This window comes from Oncorhynchus kisutch, unplaced genomic scaffold (assembly GCF_002021735.2).
Source record: "Oncorhynchus kisutch isolate 150728-3 unplaced genomic scaffold, Okis_V2 scaffold3584, whole genome shotgun sequence".
Lineage (NCBI taxonomy): Eukaryota > Metazoa > Chordata > Actinopteri > Salmoniformes > Salmonidae > Oncorhynchus > Oncorhynchus kisutch.
In genome coordinates, this window is record NW_022265529.1 from 356,646 (window position 1) to 378,095 (window position 21,450).

Sequence of the window (21,450 nt, forward strand, 5' to 3'; positions counted from 1 at the left end):
CTCTCACAGTTGAAGTGTACCTATGATAAAAATGACAGAACCCGACATGCTTTTCTACATGCTTTTCTACATGCTTTGTAAGTAGGAAAACCTGCAAATCGACAGTGTATCATATACTTGTTCTCCCCACTGTGTATAAATATATATACAGTGGGGGAAAAAAGTATTTAGTCAGCCACCAATTGTGCAAGTTCTCCCACTTAAAAAGATGAGAGAGGCCTGTCATTTTCATCATAGGTACACTTCAACTATGACAGACAACCACTAGTCATGAGTGCACACGATTTGGTTTAATTTGAAGTGATCTATTTGAAGATATTTCTGTCAGAGTTGACATTGTAGGGGATAGGCTGGCTCGCCGGGTCCTCCATATTACTTCACAGCCTGTAAAAAAAACAATTCTGACATGACTTCGGCATTCTTTGGAATTCTGATCGGTTTTATGTACTGGAAAAATAGAAAAGACAGGTGTAACTTTGCATTGGGACTTGTGATGCTATACTAATGCAGATCCATATGTTACATGTGGTTACATTTAGCTACCTTCACTTTAAGGGAGTTGTATGGCCACATTTAGATGTGAAAAAATAACAGACAGAGAAAACCATTTCTATTCTAACAGTATTTGGGTCATTCTTGAGCTCTGGTAATATTTCAGTCCCACTGACTGATTTTGTATATAAATTGAAATGTCCAGTATAATGAATTGAAATAAATATAGAATTAATTTAAACCTTGTTATTACAATTCATTTTTACTAATTAATATTAAAATGAGAAGCGTAAACAGTGGAGAACAGCATACAAAAGAAGCAAGGAGAGGAACTTGACCACTACATTCTTAACTTTCATTCATAGGCTACGTTGCTACCTCATGATGGGTATAGGGGAAATGTTAGTATCATGTAGTAGCCTAAACCTATCGCTGTTACATGATGGGTATAGGGGAAATGTTAGTATCATGTAGTAGCCTAAACCTATCGCTGTTACATGATGGGTATAGGGGAAATGTTAATATCATGTAGTAGCCTAAACCTATCGCTGTTACATGATGGGCATAGGGGAAATGTTAATATCATGTAGTAGTCTAAACCTATCGCTGTTACATGAACGGAATATGAATGACAGTCATCTAATATGCTGTAATAGAAATAAGGCCATGAATAAACAAATCGTCCTGCCCCATCTTAAACGGCACTGACCACCACTGTTTGGGTGGTGGACCACTCTTGGTACACATGGGAAACTGTTGAGCTGAAAACCCCAGCAGCGTTGCAGTTCTTGACACAAACCGGTGCGCCTGGCACCTACTACCATACCCCGTTCAAAGTAACTTAAATATTTTGTCTTCCCCATTTACCCTCTAAATGGCACACATGCACAGTCCATGTCTCATGTCTCACTGATTAAAATTCCTTATTAACCTGTCTCCCCACTTCATCTACACTGACTGAGGTGGATTTATCTAGTGACATCAATAAGGGTTCATAGCTTTAGCCTGGATTCACCTAGTCAGGCTATGGTCATGGAAGGAGCAGGTGTTCTTAATGTTTTGTCTACCCAGTGTAAAGCACTACAGATAATCAAGTGCTATTTGCATGTGATGCATTTGCTCTGTACAGGACGATGTGTATCTTATAGAGCATAGCTTTAAGGGAATAGTATGGTCACATCTAATAAAATGAATGAATTGAATGTGAAAATGAACAGAGCAAATGTATATTAACACACTACCTATTCATAGATGTATTTATTCATCATCTACATATTCATATTAAGCTTCTACGTCTGTGTACAGGAACGTATTATTTGTAAGACGCAAGAGAAAATGTATCAGTTTATTGTTAAATTATTATGACGTTCTTTCCAATACAAAAGTGTAGTAACTATTGTTTCCAAACTGCGTTACCCACTCCAGTCAGCAGATGGCGATGGGCGTCTTTCAGGTGATGCTTCTTGCGTGACGTATAATGGACTGGACGGGACGCTTCTTCAGGAACAACACGGCTACTCTTTCAACCACCTCAGTAGCTTGCTAGCCAACATAAAACCGATAGATTGACGCTTTACACCGTGTTTGTGAACATTACCTAATCTCAGTGTTTTAAACGCATTTCTGTTGACTTATCATCCGATGACCTTTAACCTAATGTTCTTGTTAAATTTGAAAACGTGTTAAAGATTGATACTGAGGTTAGCACTAGGCTAGTCGCTAATGCTAACTAACTAGCTAACATCCCTGACCATGAGTTCACTAAACTACTCCTCCCTTGCTAATGAAGAGGTGGTCTGCTGGACGGAAAAAGAAGCTCTGGGACTGAACATTGTCGTGGAAGATGAGGGTGTTACAGTGAAAGAAGAGGAGGCTGTTACAGTGAAAGAAGAGGAGGCTGTTATAGTGAAAGAAGAGGAGGCTGTTATAGTGAAAGAAGAGGAGGCTGTTATAGTGAAAGAAGAGAAAGAACCTTTTAGAGAGGAAGAGGATGCTATCTCAATAAAGGTGAAGGAGGAAGACGTTTTGGGAGTGAAAGAGGAAGAGACAGAATATCAGATTAACACAAGTGAGTACTGTCTTAAACAGGGGCACAAACTATGCCCCACAAACTATGACTTTTAAAGTAGATGTATTGAATTCTCCATGTGGTCTACATTAAAGTGCACCTCGTCTAATATAACAGTCTTTTAAAATTCAATATTGGTGCATATTTTCTACTTAAAAGATCAATGGGACGCAAAAGCCAACCAATTTGTGGAACGAGCCTTTTACATTTGCATCACAAACAATATTTTCGGAAATCATGATGAAAGTGGCCATTTTAGGCCCTATTTAGACATATTAATGCCTCTTGTAAGACTCTGTGATTGCAATAGAAGATCATAAGTTTACAATCGGTTTCATGTTCTCTTCCCCACAGGAGAGAGACATGACTATCCTGGATCCTCTGGGGAGCCTCAACAGCATCCTGATGCTGACGAGGCTGAGAAGAGTCTCTCCAGATCAGAACACCAGATGGTACAGCTTGGTCTGATCTAGCATACAGCTTGCTCTATCGGGGGCTGGGTTTCTGTAGAGCACTTCATGACAACAGTGACATCAGCATCCATAATGATGTGTGTCTGTGTCTCCTCTTTATGGTTACCAGGACAATGCTAGCCCTTCCACCCTCCCGGAGTCCATGTGTCGTGCCTCTCCTGGTAGCACCTTACTGCTGGGTATGAAGAGGTTGTCTGTGCTGCTGGTGGACTGCAGGAAAACAACGGGGCTGAGTGGAACTGTGAGAGGAGGAGAAGAGATGAAAGGATCAGATTTGACACATCAAAGTAAGTGCTGTAGTTTAGTTTGAACAAATATAATAGATCTGCCCACTGGTATCTGTTACCAGGACAACCAGCAGAGTTATGTTAGTTGACAGGAAGATAGACTGGTGGATATGGATGTTATGAATATCATAACACTGAAAAAGGATTCTGCCAATGAATAGAGAGAAACCAATTGGCCATATAAAACCTTGATGAAAGTTAGCTTTGGAGAGAAAGTTTCAACGATCCAATGTAAGGTGCTTGTTTTACAAAAACTTTTCCTTAAAACATTATGGATATTACATTGGCTGTCCCAATCAACGCCCCTATCTTTACTAGACTGTAGAACAGGCAAACTAAACTCAAGACACTGTTAATTAATTAACTAATACTGGAGGAAAGCTGTGATCATGCTGCCCACTCAAGAGAAAGCTTCAAACTGTAACCAGTGCTGGCAACCTGGTTCAGGTTATCAATCAACCTACCAGGGTAGTTACAAACAGTAGAGGAATGAAATCATCAACATGTTTTGATCATATCTTTACTAATGCTGCAGAAATGGGTTTTAAAGCAGCATCCAGATCCATCAGTAGTTGTGATCACAATATAGTAGCCATGTCTAGAAAAAACACCGTTACTAAGGCTGGGACTAATATTGTGTATAAGAGGTCATACATTTTTTGTAGTGATTCCTATGTTGTTGATGTAAATAATATTTGTTGGTCCGTGGTGTGTAATGATGAGCAACCAGACACTGCCCTTGACACATTTGAAACTGCTTATCCCAGTTACTAATAAGCATGCTCCCATTAAGAAAATGACTGTAAAAACTGTTAAATCCACGTGGATTGATGAGGAATTACAAAATGGTATGATGAAGAGGGAGGCAAAAGAGATGGCAAATAGGTCTGGCTGAATAACTGATTGGCAAACGTATTGCAAATTGAGAAATCATGTGACTAAACTGAATAAAAAGAAGAAACTACACAATGAAACAAAAATAAATTACATGAAGGATGATAGTAAAAATCTTTGGAGCGTCTTCAATGACATTTTTGGAAAACAAATCAACAATGACATGTCACCGGTGTCTGACAACGTGGATGGAAAATTGAGGATAATAGCGGCCAATATTGCCATTCCTATTTGCCTTGTCTTTAATTTAAGCCTACTAGAAAGTGTGTGCCCTCAGGCCTAGAGGGAAGCTAAAGTCATTCCACTACCCAAGAATAGTAAAGCTCCCTTTACTGGCTTAAATAGCCGACCAATCAGCCTGTTAACAACCCTTATATTTAAAAAAAAAAAAAAAAGTTAGTTGTAGATACAATGCTATTTTACAGTAAACAAATTGATACTTTCAGCTTATAGGGAAGGACATTCAATAAGCATAGCACTTACAAATGACTGATTGGTTGAGAGAAATTGATGATGATTAAAATATTGTTGGGGCAGTTTTGCTAGACTTCAATGCAGCTTTTTTTTCAACTGAAATGACAGCAACACAAAGAGCTGCAGTGAGTTTCAGAATGGGTGGCAAGGAATAAGTTAGTCCTAAATATTTCAGATTACCTTAAATTACATGGCCTACTATGCTAATTCTGTAGCGTATTGTTAGAGAGGGGTAACGAACTATTTTGTTGGAGCGCCAGGCAGGTATTGACCCTAGTTATTAAAGTTAGTTATTACCTGTTATAACATTATTATTAAATATTATTAAAACTGAAAGGATGAGAGTAGAATAGAGTAGCGCTTCCAGACACATTCTAAACATGGAGTCTTAAAGGAGGACTGTAGCATCTAATGATGAACATTATGGAGTCTTAAAGGAGGACAGTAGCATCTAATGATGAAACATTATGGAGTCTTAAAGGAGGCTTGTAGCATCTAATGATGACACATTATGGAGTCTTAACCTGTCTGGGAACAGGGTTCTGCCGCCAATAGCCAATGAAATTGCAGGGTGCCAGATATCTCATAAATCAAATTCCTCAAACATTCAAGTATTAGGCACCATTTTAAAGATACAAGTCTCGTTAATCCAGCCACAGTGTCTGATTTAAAAAATGCTTTACAGCGAAAGCTCCACAAACGATTATGGTAGGTCACCATCAACTCACAGAAAAACCCAGCCATTTTTCCAGCCAAAGAGGAGTCACAAAAAGCACAAATAGAGATAAAAATGAATCACTAACCTTTGATCTTCATCAGATGACACTCACAGGACTTCATGTTACACAATACATGTATGTTTTGTTCGATAAAGTGCATATTAATATCCAAAAATCTCATTTTACATTGGCGTGTTATGTTCAGTAGTTATAAAACATGCAGTGATTTTGCAGAGAGCCACATCAATTTACAGAAATACTCATTATAAATGTTGATGAAAATACAAGTGTTATGCATGGAACTTTAGATAAACTTCTCCTTAACTTCTTGCGTCGAGCAATCCCGGATCCGGGATTCTATTTATAGCCTCAAGCTCATTAGCATAATGCACCGTTAACTATTCATGAAAATCGCAAATGAAATGAAATAAATATATTTGCTCTCAAGCTTAGACTTTTGTTAACAACACTGTCATCTCAGATTTTCAAAATATGCTTTTCAACCATAGCTAAACAAGCATTTGTGTAAGACTATTGATAGCCTAGCATAGCATTAAGCCTAGAATTCAGCCAGCAACATTTTCACAAAAACAAGAAAAGCATTCAAATAAAATAATTTACCTTTGAAGAACTTCAATGTTTTCAATGAGGAGACTCTCAGTTAGATAGAAAATGTTCAGTTTTTCAAAAAATATTATTTGTTTAGGACAAATCGCTCCGTTTTGTTCACGTTTGGCTATAAAAAAAAACTGTATCCAGTTATAGCCTCAAGCTCATTAGCATAACGCAACGTTAACTATTCATGAAAATCGCAAATGAAATGAAATAAATATATTTGCTCTCAAGCTTAGACTTTTGTTAACAACACTGTCATCTCAGATTTTCAAAATATGCTTTTGAACCATAGCAAATCAAGCATTTGTGTAAGAGTATTGATACAGTGCCTTGCGAAAGTATTCGGCCCCCTTGAACTTTGCGACCTTTTGCCACATTTCAGGCTTCAAACATAAAGATATAAAACTGTATTTTTTTGTGAAGAATCAACAACAAGTGGGACACAATCATGAAGTGGAACGACATTTATTGGATATTTCAAACTTTTTTAACGAATCAAAATTATTTTATTATTATTATTTTATCATGTGGAGGTTTCTTTCGGTCTCTATTTTTTATTTTAAACACTGTCTTTGGCAGGAGAAAGACCAGACTCAGAAGAACCAAAGCCAGGGATGTCCAAACCATCAAGAAGACACCAGTGCTCTGACTGTGGAAAGGGTTGTAACAGGTTAGGGGCCCTGAAACAACATGAGAGAATACACACAGGGGAGACGCCTTACCACTGCTCCCACTGTGGCAAGTGTTTTAAGCGGTTAGGGAATCTGAAAGGCCACGAAAGAATACACACAGGGGAGAAGCCTTACCACTGCTCCCACTGTGGCAAGTGTTTTAAGCGGTTAGGGAATCTGAGAGTCCACGAAAGAATACACACAGGGGAGAAGCCTTACCACTGCTCCCAGTGTGGAAAGTGTTTCAGCCGGTCACAAATCCTGAAAGCCCATGAGCTAGTACATACAGGGGAGAAGCCTTACCATTGCTCCCACTGTGGCAAGTGTTTTAAGCAGTTACGGAATCTGAAAGGCCATGAAAGAATACATACAGGGGAGAAGCCTTACCACTGCTCCCAGTGTGGCAAGTGTTTCAACCATTCAGGGAATCTGAAAGTCCATGAAAGAATACACACAGGGGAGAAGCCTTACCACTGCTCCCAGTGTGGAAAGTGTTTTAAGCGGTTATTGAGCCTGAAACAACACGGGCTAGTACACACAGGGGAGAAGCCTTACCACTGCTCCCAGTGTGGAAAGTGTTTTAAGCGGTTAGGGAGCCTGAAACGACACGGGCTAGTACACACAGGGGAGAAGCCATACCACTGCTCCCAGTGTGGGAAGTGTTTCAGCCGTTCAGGAATCCTGAAAGCCCATGAGCTATTACATACAGGGGAGAAGCCTTACCACTGCTCCCAGTGTGGAAGGAGTTTTTACCATAAAAACAGCCTGAACCAACATGAGAAAATACACAGATGGGAGATGCATTACCACTCCTCCCGGAGTGCAAAGCTTTTGCCCATTTAGGAAGCCTGAAAGAGCATGACACAGAGGAGAAGGCATACAAAAGCTTAGACTTTGGGAAAACATATTACTCATAATCACTTAAACGTCATTAGAGAATCCACACAGGAGAGAGAAATTACTACTCTTAGCGTGTATATTGATATTTCACATCTCATTTTTCTTACAATTCATCAGAGAACATACACAGTGCTCCCGTTGTCTTATATTGTTGCCTATAATGTGTTGACCTGTTTTTACCAGATGAAATTGTTTTTTTTTTGAAAAGCAGTGCAAGTTTTGAATTTTGTAAAGTTAGTGTGGGAGAGGTGGAAAAATGGTTATCGATCAATAATGACAAACCTCCTGGCATTGACAACTTAGGTGGAAAGCTACTGAGGACAGTAGGAGTGGCTATAGAGTCAGCTATCTGACATATTTTTAATATGAGCCTAGAGGAAGGTCTTTGTTCTCTTGCCTGGAGGGAAGCCAAATTAATCCACTACCCACGAGTGGTAAAGCGGCCTTTACTGGTTCTAACAGCAGACCTATAAGATTGCTGCAAGCTCTTAGCAAACTGTTGGAAAAAATTGTATTTTACCAAATACAATGCTATATTTCTGTAAACAAATGAACAACATACTTTCAGCATGCTTATAGAGAAGGGCACTCAACATGTGACACAAATGACTGATGATTGGTTGAGAGAAATTAATAACAAGAAGATTGTGGGAGCTCTATTGTTAGATTTCAGTGCAGCCTTTGATATTATTGACCATAACCTTTTGTTTAAGAATGTTTGTGCTATGGCTTTTCAACCTCTAATGTGGATTCAGAGCTATCTATCTAATAGAACTCAGAGGGTTTTTAATGGAAGCTTCTCTAATGTCAAACATATGAAGTGTGATGTACCGCAGGGCAGCTCTCTAGGCCCTCTACTATTTCGTTGTCTCTAATTGTGAATCATACTTAGGCAGCCTTTTTCCACCTGTGTTTTTTGGGTAGTTGTTTTCTGTATAGTTGCTTTGCCTTACAGAACTGTTCGTTCTTCTCTTTGTTATTTTGTTCGAATGTTTTTTGATTAAATAAAAATCATGAACACTTACCACGCTGTGCTTTGGTCCATGCCTTCCGACGAGAGACGTGACAATTGTGTCATGTTTTGTGTTGACCGCAGGAGTGGTAGCTGCTGCTTTTGCAACAGCTAATGGGGATCCTAGTAAAATACCAAATACCAAACTCTGTTGTTCTCTCTGAGCTCAGAAATAAAGAATCTTGGTTTGACTTGGACTCCAGCAGATCCTTATATTATAATATCCACTACAACTCACCCACAGATTGCTGTTTCATGATTGTCTCAATGAAGAGTTCCGCATTCCACTTTCCTGTGGGCTTTTACAAGCCTCCCACTGGTTGAATAAACATTGTTTCCACGTCAAATTAAAAAACATGCTTAACATAGTGAAGGTTCATCAATCTTCATCCCTAAACTAGCAATATTAACTATTGTCTATTGTTATTCTCAATGACAATCCTGGCCTTATGAAATCCTAGCTAAATACAATGTTCCCACCCGTTTTCATGTCTTTGGTTATGCAAACATTTGTTTATTCGATTATATTTCTCATTAAGATGAATATAGTTTTAATTCTGCATGGGTCACGCATTGCTTTGGTCATGTGGTCCCTTATGGGTCAATGATTGTAATTAGAATATAGCAATTATGCTCTCCTCAATCACTTACAGTTTCTTTGGAAAGTATTCAGACCCCTTGACTTTTAGGTTTAGGTCATCAGTAAAGGGGACATCTTAAGTATTACAATGACCCTTTCAAAGACAGACATCCCCCGGACCTCCCCCCTATAACTATTTTTAAAAGGGTACAATTATCTGTTTTCTATAGCATTAAGGTCAGGGCGTTGTGATGCCCACTCCAATACCTTAACTTTGTTGTCCTTAAGCCATTTTGCCACAACTTTGGAAGTATGCTTGGCATCATTGTCCATTTGAAAGACCCATTTGCGACCCAGCTTTAACTTCATGACTGATTTCTTGAGATGTTGCTTCAATATATTCACGTAATTTTCCTCACCCATGATGCCATCTATTTTGTGAAGTGCCCCAGTCCTTCCTGCAGCGAAGCACCCCCACAACGTGATGCTGCCACCTGTGTGCTTCACGGTTGGGATGGTGTTCTTCGGCTTGCAAGCATCCCCCTTTTTCCTCCGATCATAACGATGGTCATTATGTCCAAACAGTTCTATTTTAGTTTCATCAGACCAGAGGACGCCTTCAGGCATTTGAAAATCGCTCCCAAGGATGAACCAGACTTGTGGAGGTCTACCATTTTTTTCTGAGATCTTGGCAGATTTTTATTTATTTTCCCATGATGTCAAGTAAAGAGGCACTGAGTTTCAAGGTAGGTCTTGAAATACATTCACAGGTGCAATTCCAATTGACTCAAATGATGTCAATTAGCCTATCAGAAGCTATAGACATAATTTTCTGGAATTTTCCAAGGCTGTTTAAAGGCACAGTCAATTTAGTGTATGTAAACTTCTGACCCACTGGGATTGTGAAATAATCTGTCTGTAAACAATTGTTGGAAAAATTACTTGTGTCATTAACACAGATGTCCTAACCGACTTGCCAAAACTATAGTTTGTTAACAAGACATTTGTGGAGTGGTTGAAAAATGAGTTTTAATGACTCCAACCTAAGTGTATGTAATCTTTAGCTTCAACTGTAAATACTGTATCCTTCACTATCTATTCTTCACTATATATTGCATCTTAGCTGCTGTGTTTCTGCTCATCCATGTTTTCTACTTCTATATTTCCCATTCCTTTACTGGATTATGTGTATTAGGTTTAGTTGTGGAATTTGTTAGATATTATCTGTTTGATACTGCTGTACTGTCGGATCTAGAAGCATAAGCATTTCACTACACTCACAATAACACCTGCTAACCATGTGTATGTGACCAATAACATCTGCTAACCATGTGTATGTGACCAATAACATCTGCTAACCATGTGTATGTGACCAATAACATCTGCTAACCATGTGTATGTGACCAATAACATCTGCGAACCATGTGTATGTGACCAATAACACCTGCTAACCATGTGCATGTGACCAATAAGATCTGTGAACCATGTGTATGTGACCAAAAACATCTGCTAACCATGTGTATGTGACCAATAACATCTGCTAACCATGTGTATGTGACCAATAACATCTGCTAACCATGTGTATGTGACCAATAACATTTGATTTGAACAAAACAAATCCATGTGATGATGTTTGATCAATGTGGAAAACGGATTGGATTTGTAAAAATCCATCTACATAAGTGGTAACCGCTGACTGGTGACATTTTGTGTTTCACCCTACTGGCAACCTAAATCCAATGACAGGTGGACATTTTGTGTTGATTTAATGTTGAAATCACTTTTGTTGACGAATCAAAGAAATGTAAATAGAAACTAGATGTTGAACTCATGTCTGTGCCCAGTGGGACGGTTTGAATAAGCGGCAGGTGTTGGATCAATATCCACATTAGTAGCTACATTTCCATGCAATTTGCGACAGATTTTCATGTGAATATTCTCAAATCTGCATAAAACAATATACGCATTTTCCCACCGGAAACGTTTGCATCAAACATATTTATTGCGGATAAAAGTCTTTGCGTGATGACGTAGTGCACGGAAAAAATGTTTTCCTGTTGAATTCCCATGTACTGAATGAAAAATGCAAGTTAAATGGGTTTCCATTGCATTTTCAACTCTACTGAGGGTTTTGAAAAACCGTTGAGTTATATAGCAAACGTGCTCTTGTCGTGCTCACGCGCTCTGTAGCCAACAGCTCACATATACAGTGCTGGTAGGCTACCGACATGATGAGATTATTATGGATGAGAGCGACATTATTTTATTTGTCAAATGGCAACCAAGTATCAATCATCATCATGTCACCAGAAGAAGACCATCAACATGTATTGGAAAGGAGCATCAAGCTCAACACATGCACTTTCACCACCCTGTGAAGTTCATCATTTATTTAATCTGTAGCCTAATAAACTGCATGGTTTCCCAAATCGTAGTGGGAGGACCACACAATATATCATCGCGTGACTCCAAATTAACTAAGATATGATCGTTATTAAATCGATATTTGTGCATAAAGGATTAATGCCGCCATTTCTCGTTTATACATTTTTACTGACACAAAAAGACCCCACCATGTCAAACGAAGTAACACATCGTCTGTCGGCATTTAGAAACGTATACAGGCATATCCTGTTTCCATCAGCCCGGTCATGACTTTGGAAATGGTTGTATCAATATCCACCTTCATGATATGGATGAAGCCTGATTTGGAATGTCTGAGTAGTTCTATCTGATGTCATAATACACTCCTCTGATAATCAAGTGATGTTCACATGTGATGCATTTGCTCCATTGTTTACATTTAAATTGGAGGCCCACTCTGATGATGTATGTCTTACATAGTGGGGCTTTAAATGAAAAGTATGGTGACATCTTAGTGTGGCTTGAAATGAATAGGATTATTAATCATAAACTCCTATAGCAACAATACACTGGGGCTTTGACTTCAAGAAGAGAATGGGCTGATGGGTGGTGGTGCTACTCTATAGGTAAGGCTGTCCAATAAGAATGTTCAATACACACAATAGGTTGATCAGTAGCCAGCTAGCTGCTACGTCTTTAGCCGGACAACTAGCTAACACGGCTAGCTAACACGGCTCGCTATCAACAAAGTCAAAATGGACTCCAGGCCTGGTGGTGGCAGCAGTGCACAACAACCACTGTTTACCGGAGCATCCTGAGTGAAAAATAATTTGGCTATATAAAGAGGGCACGACAAACATCTCTGGAAAGACCTGAAAATAGCTGTGCAGCAACATTCCCAATCCAACCTGACAGAGTTTGAGAGGATCTGCAGAGAAGAATGGGAGAAGCTACCCAAATACAGGTGTGCCAAGCTTGTGTTGTCATACCCAAGAAGGCTTGAGGCTGTAATCACTGCCAAAGGTGCTTCAACAAAGTACTGAGTAAAGGGTCTGAATACTTATGTAAATGTAGTATTTCAGTTCAAATTCCTAAAAACATGTTTTTGCTTTGTCATTATGGGTTATTGTGATGACGGAAAAACTTAATTTAATACATTTTAGAATAAGGCTGTAACGTAACAACATCTGGAAAAAGTCAAGGTGTCTGAATATTTTCCGAATGCTGTCCTCTCCAAATGTAGCTGTATTTTATTGGTTGGAATTGTTTTAAGATGGCCATACTGTGGATTATTTAGATGTTTGATTTTTTATTCTAGGACCCCTTTAGGTATAAATATATATATATATATGTGTAATACCAGTCAAAAGTTTGGACACTTCAAAACCTTAGTCAAATATATAGGTATTTTAATCCAGTTATAAACGTGTTTTCATTGCATTTCTATGGGCAATATTAGTAAAGCCCAAATTCAATATTTAATTTATTTATATATATATATACAGTACCAGTCAAAAGTTTGGACACACCTACTCATTCCAGAGATTTTCATTATTTTTACTTTTTTCTGCTTTGTAGAATAATAGTGAAGACATCAAAACTATGAAATAACATATATAGAATCATGTAGTAACTTTACTAATATTGCCCATAGAAATGCATTGAAAAACACATTTAATAACTGGAAAAAAATACATATATATTTGTTTTAAGTAATAAGGTTTTGAAGTGTCTGTCCTTTATCTAGGCGATATAAGAAAGCTCAGGTAATGTTTTATATTGTTTTACATATATTTAACCCCTTATTTTTGGGGGCACAAAACTACCTCCGTACTTCCATTTGTGTGTATAGGTTACCTTCAAATGAGTTCCGATGATCAACATAGAGAACACACTTTCACAACCCTCCCAAACCTCTCTACAACATCCCCAAACACCTTCACAACCCTCTCAAACCTCTCTACAACATCCCCAACAAACACCTTCACAACCCTCCCAAACCTCTCTACAACATCCCCAACAAACACCTTCACAACCCTCCCAAACCTCTCTACAACATCCCCAACAAACACCCTCACAACCCTCCCAAACCTCTCTACAACATCCCCAACAAACACCTTCACAACCCTCCCAAACCTCTCTACAACATCCCCAACAAACACCTTCACAACCCTCCCAAACCTCTCTACAACATCCCCAACAAACACCTTCACAACCCTCCCAAACCTCTCTACAACATCCCCAACAAACACCTTCACAACCCTCCCAAACCTCTCTACAACATCCCCAACAAACACATTCACAACCCTCCCATACCTCTCTACAACATCCCCAACAAACACCTTCACAACCCTCCCAAACCTCTCTACAACATCCAACAAACACCTTCACAACCCTCCCAACATCCCCAAACACCTTCACAACCCTCCCAAACCTCAACATCCCCAAACACCTCCACAACCCTCACAAACGTCTCTACAACATCCTGACATCTGGAGATATCAGTGGTCACTCTTCATCAAGAGCAGGTATGATGAATCTCTCATCTCAGACATTACAACTAATGTACTGTGAGATTAAATGCTGTAATGCTGGAGGAAATCAATTGTAACTGTTCATGCAATGGACAAATCTTTCTCTCTCTAGATTCTCCTCCATTAGACTCTCCTGGTGCAGGACAGAGTCAGAGTGCTGGTAATTTTCATGTCTACTGATTTCAATGGTGTCAGAAGTCTCAGAAGTGATGCGTAGCACCAGATTTAGCCAACAGCTTATTTACATCTGTCCAAGGGAAGATTTGAGGCCATCCAGATGTGTCTCTCTGAGGCCCACCGGAAGTGATGCAACATTTGAGGTTTTGTAGAGTGCTGCTGCTGACACCATGTCCTCTGTTGCTATGATCACTTTCTTACTCATAGTCTCTCCTTTACCATGTATCTTCTCTGTCTGTCAGCTGACAGACCCTACCAACCAACTGACCAACCTTTCAACCTACCGTACCTTATTAAAAACCTCTTCGGGTTACTTTGTGCAATTTCCGCCTGAAGACATACCCTAATCTAACAGCCTGTAGCTCAGGCCCAGAAGCAAGGATATGCACATTCTTGGTACCATTTGAAAGAAAACACTCTGAAGGTTGTGTAAATGTGAATTGAATGTAGGAGAATATAACACCATAGATCTGGTAGAAGAAAATACACAGGTGTTTCTCTGTTCTTTTATTGTTGTTGCATCTTTAAAATAAACTAGAACAGCCAAACATTCAGTTATGATACTGGGGCTAATTTCAAATAAGAACATAGGTAGGCAACAGTATTTGCCCAAAGTTTCAGACAGATACCTTCAGGAATGAGTGAGGTACATGCCATTGAGCATGAAGTCACCCAGGTGTCCCTCACAAGTTTCCCAAATGTACCCAAGTGGCCGAATTGGAACATCGAAACATTGATGCAAATAACTATATACAAAACAATTATTCAAACATACCCAGAAAAATATACAGGAAAAATATACAGGAAAAATATACAGGAAAAATATATAGGAAAAATATACAGGAAAAATATATAGGAAAAATATACAGGAAAAATATATAGGAAAAATATACAGGAAAAATTGAAGAAAAAAATTAATATTTCAAAAAATAAAAAATAACAAGGGTAATTATTTACACTCAATGTTCAATAATGTGAAGACCCTCTACACAATATTGTGCTGCTGATGCCATAGCCCATAGCAGTCTCTTTCTGCTGTGAAGCAGAGGGTCACTGAACAGGTGGTGCAGCCGACAGAGGATTTCTTGTGGCAAAGAGCACAACGAAGCCTCCTTACTAAGCCCCTTTTGCACTCATTCCTGCCTGCAATAAGGAATTTAAGCATGTGCACACCACTGGTTGATGGAGCAGAAGGGACAGAGGTAGAGGGGAATGAAGGTGCTACAGTGCTGTAGCTAGCAAGCTCCTGGATGAGCAGCTCTCTGAAGGCTAGCTGTGAGATGGGGGGCTGTCCACAGCTCTTGGCCATTTCCTTCTGGAGGATGAAGGCATTCACCACAGCAATGTCAATGAAATGATAAAACAATGTCTTGTACCATTTCATGGTTTTGTGGAGAACATTATAGTATCCTATCAGCGCATATGATAGGCCCACACCTCCCCCCATGCTCTTGTTGTAGTCCTTTACTGCAGTTGGAATGGGGACATTTTTGGTGGTCCATGCCCCTGTAGCGTCCTTCACACGCCTGACGACGTGATCACCACTGAAGGACTTGTGGATAGTGGAGCACATCGCCACCTCTCTGGTGTCCATCCACTTCACAAACAGCAGGCCATCTTCACGGATCCATCTCATGGTACCCCGCTCAGCCTGCTTAGGCATGTCGTTCACCCTGGTTTTCGGAAAGCCCACTCTGTTGGTCCGAATGGTGCCACAGGCCCACACATCCAGCTTCCTCAGGTCTGTGAACAGGGTAGGGCTTGTGTAAAAGTTATTCACAAACAGTTTGTAGCCCTTCCCTAGCAGCTGAAAATCTAATAACTGCATAACGGAGTCATAGCTAAATCCCTTACCGGTCGCACAACTGTTCTTACCCTCATAGACAAAAAAATTGCACGTGTATGCACACGCAGAATCGGCCAAAACAAACAGTTTGTAACCCAATTTAGTCGGTTTGTTACGCATGTAGTGTTTTAGGCCATTTCTGGCTACCATCCTCTCATCTATGGAAAGGTTCTGGGCAGGCTGAAAATAAGTATTGCAGGCCTCAATGATGTCGAGGTAGAGAGGTTTAATTTTGCAGAGCTTATCAAACCTTGCCGTGCCTCGTTTCGTCTCGTTGTCCTTATCAACTTCTGGGTCACTGATATGAAGTGCCCGTGAGATTGTCAGAAACCTTTTGCATGACATGACTGTGGAGGGAAAAGGCAGTTGATAGAGGGGTGCAGATTTCCAGTAGTCCTTCAGGGTTTTTAGCTTCACAAGACCCATGTAAATGACCATAGAAAAGTAACAAAAAAGATCTGACCTGGAAATGGGCTTCCATGTCTCTTTCTTGCCTGCCTGCTTCTTAGCTCCGTACTTATTAGTGTTCAACACCAGGGAATCAACAACTGCCGAGGTGAAAAACAACCGAAAAAGTTGCATGGGGCTGTACTTGGAGTTCATGTCCAGCTGAGGACCTGGTGGCCTCTTTGGTCTGAAAATTGGAGGTGGTGGGGCCACATCCTCCTCCAGTACAGAGTGCCAACGACCCTCCTCCGCACTGCCAGCAGGTTCCACACTTCCCTTCCTCCGCTTCTTTGTCACCGGCTTCACACCTCTTGATGGCCGGGCGGGGGTAGGTGTGGTGCCGGAGACAGCAGGGGTCCGGCTGGAAGGACCAGCTTCAGTGGGGGATTTGCACCTTGGCAGTATGGGCTCCCAATCAGAATCGCTGGGACTGTGAAATAAAGACAAAACAGACACAGATTATATATAGAGTAAGTAAACATCCACTAAGGTGAGGTGCTGTATTTTATCTAAACATGGAATGGACATGTAAAAATATATGTAATATATACAGACACACAGATACACCCACAATGTAGAGCAATGTTTACTTTATACACATGTGTACTTTATATTTCATGTCCTCGTCATATTTTTATATATGGCAAAAAATATATATATATATCTCAAACAACTCAAATGAATAATATTTGATATTATTCATTTCAAACAACGTTACTCACCAATCCAACACAGAATCTTCTCCATTTAGAGTGAAAAGAATAGTCACTGTCTGGTCTGACTCATCTTGTAGTAATTCACTCTCACTATCTCTATCAATATCGTCAATGATATCGTGTAGATCTGTATACTTTGTCTTTGCCTTCGATTTTAAAGATTTACTTGCCATAAGTATTCTCTGAAAATGCTCTCAAAACAGAAATGCTGCACGTAACCAGCGTGGCTGCCTCGTAGAGTTTTCAATGGCGAATGGTTGTCTATACGCTTGAGTTTCCCACAAACGATAGTCTTCCTGGATAGAACCATCACATGTTGTCGTTTACCTGAGCTCATTGGCTATCTACCCAGCTAGATTTCAAGACGATCAGTGGTCATTGGTCCGAAATACAGTCATTGTTTGCCGTGTTCAAATCAGTTCCTTTCGGTCAATATGTCCCAGAAAAGAACCATGAAGTGTGGTTGTTTTACTAACAAACAGAGGATTGCAATGAAACCAAACATGACTCGATAAACGTCCGTTTAGATTGAGTAATTACATTGAACGTTACGTCCAAAGTTGAAGGACACGGAATTTACGCCAAGCCGTTTACAAAATGTTTCCTGTTAGGCTATAAAAATGGATTATATTGAACAAAACGACACTATTGTTTTGTCGTGACCTTTAGTGTTGCCAAAAGAAGATCTTCAAAAGGTAATTGATGAATTTTATTGCAAATTTCTGATCGATAATCGCATTTGCAGTAAAGCTTTTTGAATTCTGACATGGTGGCTAGATTAACCAGAGGTTTAGCTTTCATTTGGTGTATTGCACTTCTGATTTAATTTATATAATTTATAATAATGACATTTCGGGCAATTTTTGTTGAAACGTTTCCCTAGAGGAACGCTTGTCCTAGACAGGTTTTTAAACTGTCTGCTACTCAGGTCCATAAGCTAGGGTATGCATATAATTAGTAGATTTGGGTAGAAAACTAAAGTTTCCAAAACTGTTAAAATAATGTCTGTGAGTATAACAGAACGGATATGGCAGGTGAAAACGAGGAAAATACAACCAGGAAGTACTATTATTTTGAAAGGCTGTTTTTCCATTGAAAGCCTTTCCACCAAACAAAGACTTAAGACCCAGTTCACGAGCTCTATGGCTTCCTCTACATGTGACCAGTGTTTAGGAATTGTTTCAGGCTTTTACTCTGAAAAATGAGGGTGATACAGCACTTTCAATGAGAGGACAGTGGACATTTCCAGACATGAGCCAAGCGCGTCTTACTTGTTTCTCCTTTTCTATTGACGAAGCTTTTCTCCGGTTGAAATATTATTTTATTATTTATGACAAAAACAACCTGAGGATTGAAAATGTCCCTTGGGGTTATCCGTACCTATGTAGGACATGCAAGGGTTAGGTTAATAAACAGGCTGGAGCTAGAACCTCATTGTTGCGCGTCCTTATTTTAGATCATACTACAGTTTGACATGTTTCTACAAACTTTTATTGTACTTTTTAAAAACTTTGTCTGGACTTTGTGCCCGCACCTTCGGATTACTGGACTAAACGTGCGAACAAAAAGGGGGTTTTTGGTCATAAAGAGGGACATTATCGAACAAAACAAACATTTATTGTTTAACATGGAGACCTGGGAGTGCCACCAGATGATCAGAGGTAAGTGATTAATTTTAATCGCTATTTCTGACTTTTGTGACACCTCTCCTTGGTTGGAAAATGACTGTATGGTTCTGTGGCTAGGGGCTGACCTAACAATTGTTTGGTGTGCTTTCGCCGTAAAGCCTATTTGAAACAGGACAATATGGATGGATTTACAACAAGTTTATCTTTAAAATGGTGTATAATACTTGTATGTTTGAGGAATTTTAATTATGGGATTTCTGTTGTTTTTAATCTGGCGCCCTGCAATTTCACTGGCTGTTGTCGAGGTGGGACGCACTTGTACCAGAGAGGTTAACAAGAAATTTGTGGAGTGGCTGAAAAACGAGTTTTAAGGACTCCAAACTAAGTGTATGTAAACTTTGACTGTGTGTGTGTGTGTGTGTATGTATATATATAAATACATATGCAACTATTTAAACAACTGCATTAGCATGAGAAGTAAAAACTTGTTTTACTTACTGATCAAAAAGTGGATCTTCTCCTTCCAAAAACATTTCTTCCGCGCTGGAATCAAAACTCTGGTCGCTCACAGAGTCCTCATCCATTCCTTCTGTGTCACTCTCCTGGTCAATTTCTGCAATAATATCATCAAAATGATTATACTTGGACTGAGATTTAGCTTTTCCACTCTTAGTAACCATGTTTAACTTTTTCAGACTTGAGAAGTCTGTAGAAGAGAACGAACTGCTGTGAAACGTAAACTACCGTGCATCTGGTTTCCTTTCACCAGAGAATGAACTCTGTTGTGCACAGCTCTAGCATGATGGCTGTTTGTCCTACAAACAGCGTTCACATACTGCTGGAAATCCCAGCTCATTGGCTATCTAGCTAGGTTTCAAAACGATAGGTGGTCATTGGTCCAAGAACCTTCATGGGCTAATTCAGGTCTTGTATAGCCAATACGTAATGTAGAATTATGAAACATGTTTGGTTGCCTTCTAGAGTGTCTGAGGATTGCACAGAAACCGAACTTGACCGTGTTAAGCTATGTTTGATTGCTAAAATTTGATTTCATAAAATTGTTTTGTTGCAAGTTGAGTCGGAATTCATGCAGAATGCTGTTTACAACACGGATCGTGTTAGGATATACATGTCCTTTTGTCAGTTAAAATAACATTAAATTTATCATAAATACAGTGTAGACATTGCTAATGTTGAGGCGGAAAATGGCTGATTATCTACATAGAGGCCCATTATTATCTACAGAGGCCCATTATCAGCTAATCCAAGTTTATCATTTTAAAATGCGAATCGAACATTAGAAAACGCTTTTGCAATTATGTTAGCACAGCTGAAAACTGTTGTTCTGATGAAAGAAGCAATAAAACTGGCCTCCTGTAGACTAGTTGAGTATCTGGAGCATCAGCATTTGTGGCTTTGATTGTCAATGTTATTTTAATGGACCAAAAAAAAGATTTTCTTTCAAAAACAAGGACATTTCTAAGTGACCCCAAACTTTTCAACGGTAGTGTATATATAGAAATACATGTTTAACATTTGCACCAATTGATTGGTGAAAAGAACAGGTGGCTAAGTCAAACAAGATTTGTATTAGTCGGGGACAGCCCCACTGGTAAAAGATACTAGTCCATCTTCATGTCAACTAACAGAACTCTGCTGGTTGTCCTGGTAACAGATACCAGTGGGAAGATCTATTATATTTGTTCAAACTAAACTCCAGCACTTACTTTGATGAGTCAAATCTGATCCTTTCTTCTCTTCTCCTCCTCTCACAGTTCCACTCAGCCCCATTGTTTTCCTGCAGTCCACCAGCAGCACAGACAACCTCTTCCTACCCAGCAGTAAGGTGCTACCGGAAGAGGTACGAAACGGGGACTCCGGGAGGGAGGAGGGGCTAGCGTTGTCCTGGTAACCATAAAGAGGGGACACAGACGCATATCATTATGGATGCTGATGTCACTGTTGAAAAAGTGCTTTACAGAAGCCCAGACCAGACCCTGAGAGCAAGCTGTATGCTAGACCAAACCAAGCTGTACCATCTGGTGGTCTGATCTGGAGAGACTCTTCTCTACTTCATCAGCATCAGGATGTTGTTGAAGCTCCCCAGAGGATCCACGATAGTCATGTCTGTCTCCTGTGTGAATGAGAACATAAAAAATATGGTCAACTTATCAACATCTATTGCAATCAGAGAGTCTTACAGGAGGAATGAATACATATCTAAAAGGGGACTAAATTAGACACTTTAATTGTGGTTTTTTTATATTGTTTGTGATCAGTGGTGTAAAGTACTTAAGTAAAAAATACTTATAAGTACTATTTAAGTAGCTTTCCAGGGAATCTGTACTTTACTATTTTTGACTAATTGTACTTTTACTTCACTACATACATAAAGAAAATGTACTTTTTACTCCATACATTTCCCTGACACCCAAAAGTACTCATTACATTTCAAAGGCTTAGCAGGACAGGAAAATGGTCCAATTCACTCACTAATCAAGAGAACATCCCTGGTAATCATTACTGGCTCTGATCTAGCGGACTCACTAAACA

The 21,450-nt window shown here is 39.5% G+C and overlaps 2 protein-coding genes across 2 annotated transcripts in view; one reads left to right on the plus strand and one right to left on the minus strand.

The window, feature by feature from the left end:
* LOC109877169 (zinc finger protein 721-like) overlaps window positions 1-8,078 on the plus strand; it is a 58,681-nt gene extending 50,603 nt beyond the window's left edge. Inside the window, exons 9-10 of the mRNA XM_031820687.1 lie at window positions 3,143-3,194; window positions 6,602-8,078. Of these exons, the coding sequence (XP_031676547.1) occupies window positions 3,143-3,194; window positions 6,602-7,536 (987 nt within the window). The 3' untranslated portion in view covers window positions 7,537-8,078. The remainder of the gene's footprint in view (window positions 1-3,142; window positions 3,195-6,601) is intronic.
* LOC109877358 (piggyBac transposable element-derived protein 4-like) lies at window positions 7,581-20,668 on the minus strand. The gene is made up of 4 exons (XM_031820688.1): window positions 20,625-20,668; window positions 19,396-19,510; window positions 15,557-16,983; window positions 7,581-7,585 (listed from the first exon to the last, which is right to left on the minus strand). Exons 2-4 carry the CDS (start codon window positions 19,479-19,481, stop codon window positions 7,581-7,583), a joined length of 1,518 nt encoding a protein of 505 aa, XP_031676548.1. The 5' UTR covers window positions 19,482-19,510; window positions 20,625-20,668.
* Between the last annotated feature and the right edge of the window lie 782 nt (window positions 20,669-21,450).

Excerpts from the sequence above, each read along its gene's own strand:
- LOC109877358 (XM_031820688.1), bottom strand. The coding sequence starts at position 19,481 with ATGGATGAGGACTCTGTGAGCGACCAGAGTTTTGATTCCAGCGCGGAA. Across the intron at positions 16,984-19,395 it reads GAAGATCCACTTTTTGATCA|TCCCAGCGATTCTGATTGGG; the intron begins GTAAGTAAAACA and ends TTTATTTCACAG.